Genomic DNA, 13,763 nt, shown 5'->3' with positions numbered 1-13,763 from the left:
TGGAGTGCTAAGTATTGAGTAGATTCGTGTGGAGAAAAGTTAACATTCTGCATTTCCTTTAAGTTCGTTAAGCGATGCTGCAAAACACAGCTGTTTTTCCTAAGAAGAACAACAACACCTGGTTGGCAGTAATCTTTTAGGGACTTTTTGCTGTCTGTCCTCATATATTATATAGTCTTTTGTTGGTAGTTCCTTTTGTTCTGGAACCCGAGAGGCACATGGAGTCATGAGTCAAGGACAAGTACTTACTAGCAGTTGTACAGAGGAAAAGGGTTCTTCCTGCGTCTTTCCTCATGGATTAAACATCCATCTGTTTCCTTTCCTTTCCTTTCTTCCTCCTTTCCAATGCATAGACCAAGGAATATGTAGAAGCTCTGAGTCAGTGCTAGGACAAAGTATGCAAGGTGTTGCAGGCTCACAGTAACATCCAGCCCAGACATGCATAAGCAGTACCTTGAAAACTGAGCAGATGTGTCTCCCTCCCATCTCACTTCCTGCCCTTGGGATTCAAGGGGGGGGGGGGAGGGTGCCTCCTCTTGGGAGGAGGATGGAAATTATGGAAGATAGGTTGTATATGACAAGTTAGTTTTCCCACTAACAGAATTTCCAATCTTTTTCTGGAATTCTTGACAGCCCCGTTGAGGTTTGCATCATGCAAAGCTTTGAGTACTACTGTTGTGACCTAGGCCCGAGTAGGTATTATCAGACGCAAACAGTTCGAAAACAAACAGACTTTATTAGAACAGCTGAGAACTCAATCTCAGCGTAGTCCAAAGTAATTCAAAACAAATTCTTCATAACACAAGTTTTCAGCCTTATCACCAACCTCGGTCTAATTAGGCAACCTGCCAAAGGCTTTTCTTGGCAAAAGTTCAGAAGCAGAAGACGCCGACAAGAAATAAATGCAGCAAGACAAGTAACAAATCTATCAATGTTGTTTTCCGACAAAGAGCCCAAGAGCCGTTGCTGGTCTTTTTTTTTTTTAATTTGATTTATATGCTGCCCTTCTCCAGAGACTCAGGGCGGCTTACAATGCGTTAAGCAATAGCCTTCATACTTCTGTATATTTATACAAAGTCAGCTTATTGCCCCCACAAACTGGGTCCTCATTTCACCTACCTTAGAAAGGATGGAAGGCTGAGTCAACCTTGAACCTGGTGAGATTTGAACTTGCAGTAATTGCAGGCAGCTGGTGTTAATAACAGTGCTTTAGTCTGCTGCGCCACCAGGGCTCTGTAAGCTTTTAAGCCTTATGGCTTTAAGCCTTATGGGAGGGGCCAATCATCTCTTGGCCCTACTCCCAAGTCATCCTTTTTTGTTTTAGCTGCTCTTGCCTTCTGGCAACTCTTCTCATGCGTGCACTAGGAACAGGCTCTTCCTGTTCCTCTACCTCTCTACTGTCAGCCTTTGGAGGCTCCGGAGTCCACACATCACTCCCAGATGGCCCTGGCCCCATCTCTGCCTTCAACGCAGAGCCTTGGTCCGGGCCTTCTCCAGACTCCAGGACTGGCCCATGTTCTTCCTCAGCCTCCTCACTGTCCGACTCCGCTGCCAGCTCCGCAGGCTGCTGGCGGACCACAACAAACTACACCAGCAAAAAAAGGGTACAGATTTTCCATGTCCAGTCATGTCCGATTTTAGGGAGCGGTGCTCATCTCTGTGGTTAGCCAAGGGATCCAGTGTTATCCATAAAGATGATCAGATTTCTTTTGGCAGAGTTTTTTCTAGAATAGATTAGAGTTCATTTCCACAGATGTCTGAAGGGTTAGCCTCGGTTGGTGGATCATAAAAGTAAAAGATGGGCTGAATACACTGGGGGAGATTCTATTGAAGATTCAGCTTTCTGAGATGAGTGAATTCCAGGCCTTTTTGTTTTAATCTCCTTTGAAATTGTTTTACATACACTTTATTATAGCATCCAGGTTAGGCAAAGTGTCTTTTCCCCCTTCTCCCAAAACAAGATGTAGCAGGAGATGCAGATGTGCTAAATTTAGCTTTGAATTTGGTCTGTAGATTTCTCTTGGTACTTAATTGCTAAGTGTTCTTTGGTTTATGGTCCCTATTAATACATAAAGTGTTTTATCTTGTAGTAGAAGGGCATAAGTGTAACTTGACACACTAAAGAGGTTTGGAAGTACATGCAGACAGGGTTTCCGGGAAAACACAATCTTTAATATGGATCGGAAGATTTAGAATACTTACCCAGAGTTGTTCATTGTTGTTGTTCTTGCCCAGAATCTTTTGAAACAGGGCAAACTCATTTAAACGATAATAATTATTGGTTTCTGATTATATTTTTAAAAAAACACAGAATTCAAAGTGGGTTTTTTATCTTAGATTATAAACAACTGCTAGAAGAGAGGAAACAGATAGCTGATGTTATTTTTTGCTCACTTGTTAGTGTGAATTTATAGTGATAACAATTTGTGCTACACAGAGCAGTTGAAAAACAAGCTTTGTGCAGCATGGCAATACAATTGAGCAATTTTCTTCGCAGCATTAACACAGCTGCATCTTTACACAGTTTGTTGTTGCTGCTTCAAAAGTTGTCTCTGGTTGCCTTTTCTTATATATGCATGGGCATGCACAACTACTTCACTTGCTTGGGAGTCCCAGTGGAAGGGATATTTGCACCTGGGACATAGATGTGGAGATAACCAGGAAAAGCTGCTAAACCATCTTACTAAGCTTTAAAAAGGATGCGGGCGCTTTAATGCTTCAAAAAGAGGTGCCTTTTGAAAGAGCCCTTTTGAATGCTTTGCACAACTTTAGGCATTTGTTTTTTTGTATACATTAGGTTTTACTGAATAACTTTGCAGGAAAAAAATGTGTCCGTTGCCAGAGGCACTCTGATAAAGGAACATAGTGCTGTCTTTGTGTGAACGCTGAGCCAGGATTTTTAAGGCCTAGTCAACCCTATCAACCATAGTGATTTGGTTTACAAATACTGTAATGTTAAAACCTAGAGCAAGGATGGGGAACTGTTTGGTAGCTGCAGGCCACATATTTCAGAGAAGGTCTGAGACCTGTAGTGGGTGGGATTTTTATGCAGATGGCTAGCTTAAAAAGATTTTTGTTTTTATCTTCCAGAGATTGGGGGGAGAAGTTAAAAGCTTTCTAAACTTTGTCTGAGACTATTTTAAGACCTGTATTATAGTTTTCTCATGTTTCCTGACATAGAATGCTAGAAAACCACAGATTTTCAGTGCTTGTCAGAGATAGTCCTCAAGCTAGGGCAGGGGTGTCAAACTTGCGGCCCGCGGGCTGGATGCGTCATGCGCCGGCCACCCCCACCCCCAGTTTAGTGAAGGGGGAAAAAGTCACGATACATCACGTTGACGATGACATGACGACACGAATTTGACACCCCTGAGCTAGGGTCATCCAGAAAGTTATGATGGTACCCAAGCAGTTGAAGCCTCGCTCCTTTTGTATGTAAATATATGACATGTGTACCAAAGAGATCAGATTTTGCGCTGTTGCAGACATCTTGACTTTTTTGACCCCCTTCCCACATCCCAGGCTCAAGCAGCCCTCTTGTTACAGATTTCCTACCTTTGCTGCAAAAGCCAGTTTGCGCTTCATGCTAAAGAAATGCCAAGATTCATTATGGTATGAATAAAACATCAAGGCTTACTTCTACTTTCTTAAGGTACCTTCATTTTGTATATACCGGTATATATAATTCATCTGCCTCAATACCTTAATGAATAGAATAGAATAGAATAGAATAGAATAGAATAGAATAGAATAGAATAGAATAGAATAGAATAGAATAGAATAGAATTCTTTATTGGCCAAGTGTGATTGGACACACAAGGAATTTGTCTTAGGTGTATATGCTCTCAGTGTACATAAGGAGAATAAAATACATTCATCAAGAATAAAAAGATACAACATTTAGTGATAGTCAAGATTATTAATAAGCTATCAAATCGTATTAGGAAACAAAAAATATAATTGAAAGATGCAAGCAACATGGTTATAGTAATAAGTGAGAAGAGGTAGATACTAGTAAGGAAGAGAAGAATACTAGTAATACAGTCTTAGTAAATTATTTGACAGTGTTGTGGGAATTAGTTGTTAAGCAGAGTGCTGGCATTCAGGAAAAAACTGTCCTTATGTCTAGTTGTTTTGGTGTGCAGTGCTCTATAGCGTCTTTTTGAGGGTAGAAGTTGAAACAGTTTATGTCCAGGATGTAAGGGGTCTGTTGATATTTTCACAGCCTTCTTTTTGACTCGTGCAGTATACAGATCCTCAATGGAAGGCAGATACACCTTAGACAAATTTATATGTATATGTATATTGATATTTATAGAGGGAAAGGGACAATGTAAAGGTAGTGCTTGGGGAATTTATTCAACACAGCTGCACTTTTATGTCTGGACAATGGACAATAGCTAATCTGTCATGTAATTAGTCTAGGATTTGTTTCAGGAAGTGGGTGGGATATGCAGCATGGGTAACTCATTTTCAAAGCATATTAAGTGGGTAAAATTGGATTGCTGGCTCTGTAATGTATATAATCTTTGGTTTTTCAACTGGCACATATTGCAAGTCAAAAGGGAATTTGGTACAGAACAAATAACAACCCCATCATTTGTGGAAGTTTCTCTGCCTGGGAGGCTCAATACATCCTCTGCTATTTTAATATATTCCTTAAATATGGTATTAAAAAAACCAAATGCCTCACAAAGTTAGTGACTATATGTAGGTATATATTCTAGTAGTTTTGTAGCTATAGTTTAGCATTATGCCTGAAGATATACTGACTCCAGAGATTGATCATAACCCATATAAAACCGTAATTTGAAGTTGATTTGTAAATTGTAATTGCACTGACCAAAATTAAGCAGCATATTTGAACTAACCCACACTTATGGCAACACCTTGTTTGCTTGTACGTTCCTAAAGAAGGTTTTGCTGGTGGTTTATTATATGAATGATGCAGTGGTGAAATTCAAATTTTTTTACTACCGGTTCTGTGGGCGTGGCTTGGTGGGCATGGCAGGGGAAGGATACTGCAAAATCTCCATTCCCACCCCACTCCAGGGGAAGGATCCTGCAAATTCTCCATCCCCACCCCACTCTGGGGCCAGCCAGAGGTGGTATTTGCCAGTTCTCCGAACTACTCAAAATTTCCGCTACCGGTTCTCCAGAACCTGCTGGATTTCACTCCTGGAATGCTGCTGGATAGAACTTGTAATGTCTAGCTTAATGAAAAGAAGGACTAGGGGTAATATGATAGTAGTGTTCCAATATCTAAGGGGTGTCATCAAGAAGAGGGAATCTTTCAGAATTCCTACTCTTTATCTTGCTAAAAACATGAAATCTCTGCTTAATGCAATTAAGGATGTGATAGAAGGCAGAACATATGGTCTTATTATTCAGAATGGATCTTTATGTGCCCTTCCCTCTGTTTAACAGATATAAGCTGAGTGGGGTTTTTTTTTAATGCTAATGACAGGATGTGAATGTAGATATAAATCCATCTGTGCCTATCTAGTAATCTTTTTTTTCCCTTTTCCTTTCTCTAGATTAATTATTCTTATGGAATAAAAGAAGCAATTATTGATGAGCAAAATAGTGGACCAGAAGACAGGCAGACTGGAACGGATCAGCTGCCGGGGGAACCCCTGGCCCAACTGGAAGCATGGAGGAGGGGATTAATGGAAAGATGAACCAGGCCCATGTCCTTTTTGACCGATTTGTCCAGGCTTCCACCTGCAAAGGGACTCTGAAAGCCTTTCAAGAGCTCTGTGATTATTTGGAGCTGAAGCCCAAGGATTACCGTACTTTCTACCACAAGCTCAAATCCAAGTTGAGTTATTGGAAAGCTAAAGCTCTTTGGGCCAAGTTGGATAAGAGGGGCTGCCACAAAGAGTATAAGAAGGGGAAAGTGTGCGCCAACACGAAGGTGAGCATGGCAAAATGGCTTACGTTTCTTTGAGTCCTACTTATGAGAATGGCTTCCATACGCTATATAGTTAATCATGTGTGGATGAACTGAAGTAACAAACTTTAGCTTCCCAAAGCATGGGAAGAAGAGTGAGGAAGGATTAGGAAAAAGAAAAAGAAGCATTGACTTCCAACTCTCTCTGTTGCAGTAAAATAAGGCATTAAAATCAAATCACAACTTTTTTTTGTTTTTTCATAGTAATATAAACCAGCCATTTCTATAAGGATGCATCAGTCTAATCGGTAAAACCCAAAATCAAAATTCATTACTAATTCCCGTTTTACTTCATTGTAATCAAACAGTGAAAAAGGTGTTTATGTTTTCAGAGGAAAAAAAAATATTTGGGAGAAGATATTAGGCCGTTTAGTACATTAGACAAGAAACTATTTACTTAATTTTTAATTTTCTAGTTGGATTTTGATCTTAACAAGACTCTCTTGAATAACCAAATAACCAGTTTTATATAAAATAGTATAAAGCTACGTTATTCTTTGAAAGCGTCAATTAAACCTAAATGCCTGTCTCTCTTGATCTCAACTCCCACTTCTGTCAGCAAATCTTCTAGGAACTTTTTCAGGGTTCTGTCAAGCAGAGTCATATTTAAACAATGATTCACTTGAGCATGTAACCTGCCTTGTACCAGCAACGAGTAGAGAAATGGTCAGCAGCTGTGTTTGCTTCTATTCCTTATGCGCAGTTACGACAGGTTCCTAAGCTGTGTACAGTTCACTGTGTGCTTTGGAGACCATCTGTGCATCATTTCTCAGTATCCAACCTTTAGCCTTATGGTTTTCTGTTCTGGCTGCCTGGTAGCTTAATGAGGCATATCGAAATACGTCTCTCTAAATGAAACGAATCAAGGATCATGATCCCCCAATAAGGAAGACAAATGTTTCCTTCCAAAAAACACAGATAAAGAGGAATGAAGAAGTTCTCTTACATTTTAATGATAAGAAGAGAAGTAGCTGTTGAAAACAAAGGGGCGGGCAGGAGATAAAAGGAACTGCAAACACGACTGCCACGAAGCACGGTGCCTTTGAAGATTAGGCTGAAAATCAACTGGAGGGGGTGTTTTCCTGTGGTTTCCAGATCTTTTTCTTATCTGTTCTGTATTATTGTTTCTAGTGGTATTTTTTTAATAGAATCATAAAGTTGGAAGGGACTTTAGAGGTCTTCTAATCCAACCTCCCTTGCATTCAGTTATGTTCCTCTTCTGGCCTTGGGACAATACATTGGCTTACTCTTCCCTCTGTTCCTGCTAAATTAGCGGTCTCCAAAGTTGGAAATTTTTAAGACTTTTGCGCAGGGGTGAAATCTAAAATTTGTTACTATCAGTTCTGTGGGCGTGGCTTGGTGGTGGTGGGTAATACGACTGGGTGGGTGCGCCCAACTTTTTTTTTTAACTTTTAAAAGCATTTTTTCTACAACCTTAAGAAGTTGCAGAAAAAAATGCTTTTAGAAGCTTCTGACGATCAGGCAAGTCAGCTGGGATCGCCAGAGGCTTTTAAAGGCATTTTTTTTCCTACAACCTCTTTGGCTGAAGGGGTTGCAGAAAAAAATGCTTTGAAAAGCCTCTGACGATCCCAGCTGAGCCGCATGATCATCAGAGGCTTTTTTTTTTTTTTTTTTTACTTTTAAAAGCATTTTTTCGGCTGAAGAGGTTGTAGAAAAAAATGCTTTTAAAAGTAAAAAAAAACAGCCTCTGATGATCGCGTGGCTCAGCTGGGCATGGGGGGGGGCAGGGATTTTTGCTACCGGTTCTCCGAACCACCCACTGCCATCGCTACCGGATTGGGTGATCCTGTCTGAACCGGGAGCATTTCACCCCTGCTTTTGCGTCTTTCAAGTCACAAAGTTCCTCGGCCAGCTGGCTGTGGAATTCTGGGAGTTGAGGTCCAGAAGTCTTAAAGTTGCCAACTTTGGAGACCCTCTGTGCTAAATGATGGAGGGAAGGGGTTTTTTGTGTGTCTGTGTCATATGTTTCTGAAAGTATTTTGGGTGTGCAAGAAGGAATGGTCTGTGCAGATGGAGATCAGTTTATTTTGTAAATGTGGTGTCTTGATTTACTGACCATTAATTGTAATTGTTCATTTTGCTATTTCTTTTATGTCCCAGGTGGTCCTTGTTTGTTTGTTTAAAGAACATGAGTTCTCTGTGTATATTTACACACATTTGGGGGGTGGATGGAAAAATCCCCAGGTCTGGGCTCAGATTAAAATCAGTAACCCAAGTTGGTTGCCAAGATGTAGAAACTAGGCAAAACAGAGGGCTTTTCTGCATGCTTTTAATTCATTCTGATTTCGCTGTCTAATCTTTCTTCTATGGGATCATCTTATATTTAGGGCCATTCATATATATATGAATGTTACCTTTGTAACATTGAGCAATGGTTGGTCCCACTGCATTTGCTTATATGTCCCAAAGGTGTTTTTTCAAGAGACAACTGAACTTCCTTGTTTTTCTTTGAAGACATTTCGCTTCTCATCCAAGAAGCTTCTTCAGCTCTCTTGGCTGAAAAGTGAAATATCTTCAAGGAAAAACAAAGTATGTCCAGTTGCCTCTTGAAAAAGCACTTTTGGGGCAACCATGACCTGGATGACTGAGAATCTCCATAGACATTTGCTTATATGGATATTTGCTGTGATATGTCAGATGTCTCAGTTGTCTTGGATAAATGTCTCCCACCAATTTTATTTTATTCCAGTAACACTAAGAGGCAAAAAGAGGATAAGAGAGTAAAAGGGAAATTCTGAGCTTCACATCTGTAATGTGATCTGCATATGCAGCAGAAAAGAGGGTTCTGAGATAATTGAATACACTGTTGTTATAAGTAGTATAAGGGCCACAATTGAACCCCAAATTTCTGTGGCTAAGCAAGACTTCTGTTAAATGAATTTTGCCCTGTTTTGCGATCTTTGTTGCCATTGTCGTTAAGTGAATCACTGAAGTTGTTAACATAATTGTTAAACTGAATCTGGCTTCCTCATTGACTTTGCTTGTCAGAAGGTCGCAAAAGGCGATCAAATGATCCTGGGACACTGCAACCGTCATAAAGATGAGTCAGTTGCCAAGCAAGTGAACAAGGGAATTATAAGCCACATTTTCCAGTGCCATTGTAACTTCAAATGGTCACCAAATGAAGGGTTGTAAGTCAAGGACTAACTCTACTTATGACTGCAGATGTGGGTTGCCCTTAATAATTCTGTAAAATTAAAACTCCCCTGCAAATAAAAGCTAACAGATTTAACAGATTAACAGAGTTGGAAGGGACCTTGTAGGTCATCTAGTCCAAGCAGGAGACCCTATACATTTCTGACAAAATGGCAGTCTAGTCACTTATTGAAAGCTTCCCGTGATGAAGCTCCCACAACTTCTGAAGGCAAGCTTTTCCACTGGTTGATTGTTCTCACTGTCAGACTAGTGCAACTAAGACTGGACTTAGAACCTTTCTCCATAATTTGTTCCCCCCTCCATATTTTCAGGAACTGCTGTGGATAAGGGGAGTCGTTCAGGGGTGGGTTCTAAATTTTTTTTACTACCGGTTCTGTGGGCGTGACTTATTTTGTGGGCGTGGCTTGGTGGGGGGGTAATGTGGGTGGGCGTGGCCAATATTTTTGTTTTTTTTTTACTTTTACTTTTAAAAGCATTTTTTTCTACAACCTTAAGAGGTTGCGGAAAAAAATGCTTTCAGGAGCCTCTGAGGATCCCAGCTGAACTGGGCGATTATCAGAGGCTTTTTTTTTTTTTTTTACTTTTAAAAGCATTTTTTCGGCCGAAGAGGTTGTAGAAAAAATGCTTTTAAAGTAAAAAAAAAACCCCGCCTCTGATGAGATGGGCGGGATAAGCGACCGGGCCGGGGACCGGTTCATGGGCGTGGCCAGCCAATATTATTGCCAGTTCTCCGAACTACAAATTTTTACTACCGGTTCATGAAAACCAGTGTGAACCGGGAGCAACCACCACTGGAGTCATTCCAGAGCTATGTGACATCTGAAGTTATATGTTTTGCTCTATCACATTGCACAGCTGTATGCCCCTATTTGACCTATTGGAGGGTGTAATTGGAGCTTCTGGACAGCTGCAGGTGGCTAACCAGATGTTGTCACTGGAAAGAACACAGCTAAAATGTTTTAGCTTAGTTAGAAGGAGACGGGGAGGGGATGCCTTTGAGAAGCAAAATAACTTGGTGGTCTTGCTGAATTTTGAGGTGTTGTGGGATACAGATGGGTACTTCATTTAGCCCACAAGCTACAAGATTCCTGCTGTTGTAAATTCAGCCATCTGTGGCTTGGTTTGGTTTTAATTGTGGTGCCTTGGAATTTGCTTGAAATCTTATAAAGCAGGGTGTCAAACTCAAGGCCCACAGGCCAGATCCGGCCCAGAGGGTGCTTAGATCTGACCTGTGGGGCTGCCCTGGAAACAGTGAAGGACCGGCCCGCAGTGCTTCTGCCAGCAAAAATGGAGCAGAGGGTTTCACTGGCAGAGGGTTGCAGGAGGCTGTCGCAGCCAAAAATGGAGCCCGGGAGCCCGTTTTTGCTGGCAGAACGCTCGGGTCACCAGAGACGCCCCCGATACGAGTGCTATCGAGCTGGCCACACCTCCTCTGAGGTCAAACACAACCATGATGCCCTCAATGAAATTGAGTTTGACACTCTTGTTATTGAAGGTCTCAGCCTATTGAGGCTGCAGGATTATTGTAAAGGAAGATATAAGTAAACTCAGGCAATAATCTTCCTGAACATCTGCAAAGTGTAACAGTTTCTAGGCCTCTGCCGTAAAAGCTATATTTTGCCCAAAATACCCTGATGTCTGGAAGTCCAGTAACTGCTTATTTGGAATCCTATCTGTTTCTGTGCCAAATGGATTACACGTTGTAAGGACTGCATTATTTTTGCAAAGCAGTTTGTGCATGCAGGTAGCATTAACTTTTTCTAACTTAGGTAATCCATGCTGTAGTGGAAATTGTGATCTGAAATTCTGAGATTTCTTGGTACAGGTAAACGGAGCTTTTAAAATTACTAACTTTGTTGTTATTGTAAGTGTGTGCACTGAAGCAATGTTTTGCAACAGTAAGCCTGGAAAGCTTATTTTAGGATACAAATTTATTTATTTATTTATTATATTTATATACCACCCTTCTCCCGAAGGACTCAGGGTGGTGAACAGCCAAGATCAAATATATAAATATAAAAATTAAAAACAATTTAAAACCAAATTAAATACTTTAGCCCATACTTTGACAATTAAAAACATCCCCTTAAAATCCAATTTAAAATTTAAAACCGTTAAAATTAGGCTAGCTGGTATAACAAAGTCTTCAGGGCACGGCGGAAGGTGCGCAAGTCCGGGATCCTTCGTACCTCCGCGGGCAACTGGTTCCAGAGGGCAGGAGCCCCCACTGAGAAGGCTGTCCCCCGGGGGGTCGCTAGTCGACATTGCCTGACCGACCGCACCCCGAGGAGCCCCGCTCTGTGGGAGCGTACTGGCCGGTGGGAGGCTGTCGGTAGCAGAAGGCGGTCCCGTAAATACCCAGGTCCTAAGCCATGGAGTGCTTTAAAGATGTTAATCAACACCTTGAATCGCACCCGGAAGACCACTGGGAGCCAATGCAGCTCGCGCAGGAGAGGAGTTATATGGGAGCGCCCCGCCACTCCCATAATCACCTGTGCGGCCGCATTTCTTCACTAACTGCTTCAATACCTTCCTAGTTTCCGGTGTATCGAAAGTCTGTTCATCTGTGTATAATAATGCTGATTCTTCCCTTCTCTTCTAGTGTCTCATTATTGGGGCTGGACCCTGTGGCCTTCGGACAGCCATTGATCTCTCCTTTTTAGGAGCAAAGGTGGTGGTGATAGAAAAGCGTGATGCCTTCTCCCGCAACAATGTTCTGCATCTGTGGCCGTTCACCATTCATGACTTGAGAGGTCTTGGCGCCAAAAAGTTCTATGGCAAATTTTGTGCAGGAGCCATCGACCATATCAGTAAGGACTGCTTACAGGTGGAAGGGATGGATAATATATGATGTTAACCAGTGGTGGGTTCCTCCCGGTTCAGCCCGGTTCTCCTGAGCCGGTAGCGGTGACGATATGATGTCACTGGACCGGTTCGGGGGGGCCCGCGCCCCCCCGTGTTATTCTTACCTTTTATTTGGCCCCACCCCCAATCTATTGCTGCCTCCTGAGTCCCAGCTGATGGCTAGAGGGAAAAAAACTGTTTAAATTCTTGCCGCGGGGCTTCAAAGGGCCGCCCTACAGCTGATCAGTGTTAAAAGAAAACAAATGAGTAGACCAGTGCCTGCAAAAATACATGAGTAGATCAGTGCCTGCAAAAATACATGAGTAGATCAGTGCCTGCAAAAATAAATGGGTAGACCAGTGCCTGCAAAAAATAAATGGGTAAATCGGTACAGCTCTGCAAGCAGTTAAAAGCCTGGTAGACCAGGCTTTTAACTGCTAAATCCTAAATAATTGTCACATGACCATCAAGCCATGCCCACAAAATAAGCCACGCCCACAGAACTGGTAGTAAAAAAATTTAGAACCCACCCCTGATGTTAACTATAGTAAAGGACAAATGGATTGTGTCAGGGTTTTAATGGATGAGGTAGACTTAAGAAAGGGATGTGAAAGGCCAAGCATAAAGCATAAGTTGAGAAGAAAGCGTGAGTAATTTAAAATTTGGAAGTTTATATTTTATACATATAACCCCAGCTTTAATAAAATCTTCTTTAAAAACCGCAAATATGCTTTTATCCCAATAGTGATGCTGGGATCCACAGGGTAGAAGGAGGTTCCAGGCCTCCTATCCCAAAACTCATTTGGGCTCTCATTCTCTAGCCCCCTACTTTGCACTGGGATAGTAGCTGTATGTTTCCTGTTGCTATTATCCAGAGAGCATATCACTTGGCATCCATAAGCCGAGTGGAAGAGAGTGGAGCAGGATCCTACACCCAGTATTGGTGTTTAAAAGGTAAAAATACCAAAGATGAAATAATATCTACCTGGTTATATATCATAGAGATGTGGTGACTAGAAGATTCACCTTTATCTCAGTCAATCTCACAGTAAGTGAAGAAAATCAAGCTCTTATAAAGTAAAATGAAAAATCTTTTTTTTTTCTTGCAAGCATTCACGTGATTACATTTAGTATGGGAAAAGATAAATTCAGGAAACCCCAGTTCATAGTAATGCAGCACCTTACAAATTCACTAAGAAAGAATATTCCAGAAGATAATACAGTATTCTGAACACACCAGCAGGTGGTGGTATCTGCCACAAAAATTGAAGATTATAAGGTTCTTTTTTAAAAAAGTTATATCTTCATCAATATAACCTGAAGTGTAAATGAGAGTTGAAATGAAACACCCATTTCTAGGATGTTTATAGAGACAAAGAAAATGAGGATTAGTACAGCGCAGAAAACAAAAAGCACAAATTCTGTGTTTTATCTGTTTATCAGAAGTAAAAGGTTTCCTGAAGTAAAAGGTTCTCAACTTCTTGGAGATCCCAAGTGTTCATCGAAAGCTTCTGGGAACAATCAAAATCAATATTCAACCTTTTTATATCCAGCATTTGGAGGTTGTGGGCACTCTGACTCCAAATTAGTCCGTGTATGTGTCAAAAGAGCCATTCATCACTTTTAGAGATGTGGATTCTTAGCATGTACAAGTACATGCAAATTACATTCACAGCAAACTCTTATTAATAACAGATCCAGTGTGATGCTTTTAGATTGAAATGGAGCCGTAATCTGTATATGACAGAAATTAATAAAATTTAATATAATAGTAGTATAGTATAATAAT

The 13,763-nt window shown here is 41.1% G+C and overlaps 1 protein-coding gene across 3 annotated transcripts in view; it reads left to right on the top strand.

Annotated features, from left to right (window-relative positions):
• MICAL3 (microtubule associated monooxygenase, calponin and LIM domain containing 3) overlaps positions 1–13,763 on the top strand; it is a 195,125-nt gene that overhangs the window by 70,015 nt on the left and 111,347 nt on the right. For all 3 annotated transcript variants that reach the window (XM_070947144.1, XM_070947143.1, XM_070947142.1), the window contains exons 2-3: positions 5,538–5,917; positions 11,733–11,940. In XM_070947144.1, coding sequence (XP_070803245.1) covers positions 5,654–5,917; positions 11,733–11,940 — 472 coding nt within the window. In that variant the 5' untranslated portion in view covers positions 5,538–5,653. The remainder of the gene's footprint in view (positions 1–5,537; positions 5,918–11,732; positions 11,941–13,763) is intronic.

Source organism: Pituophis catenifer, unplaced genomic scaffold (genome assembly GCF_029215685.1).
Source record: "Pituophis catenifer annectens isolate HBS135680 unplaced genomic scaffold, rPitCat1.0.hap2 SCAF_7, whole genome shotgun sequence".
Classification (NCBI taxonomy): domain Eukaryota; kingdom Metazoa; phylum Chordata; class Lepidosauria; order Squamata; family Colubridae; genus Pituophis; species Pituophis catenifer.
Note: the sequence above shows the minus strand (reverse complement) of the source record. Positions and strands in the feature narration are given on the sequence as shown.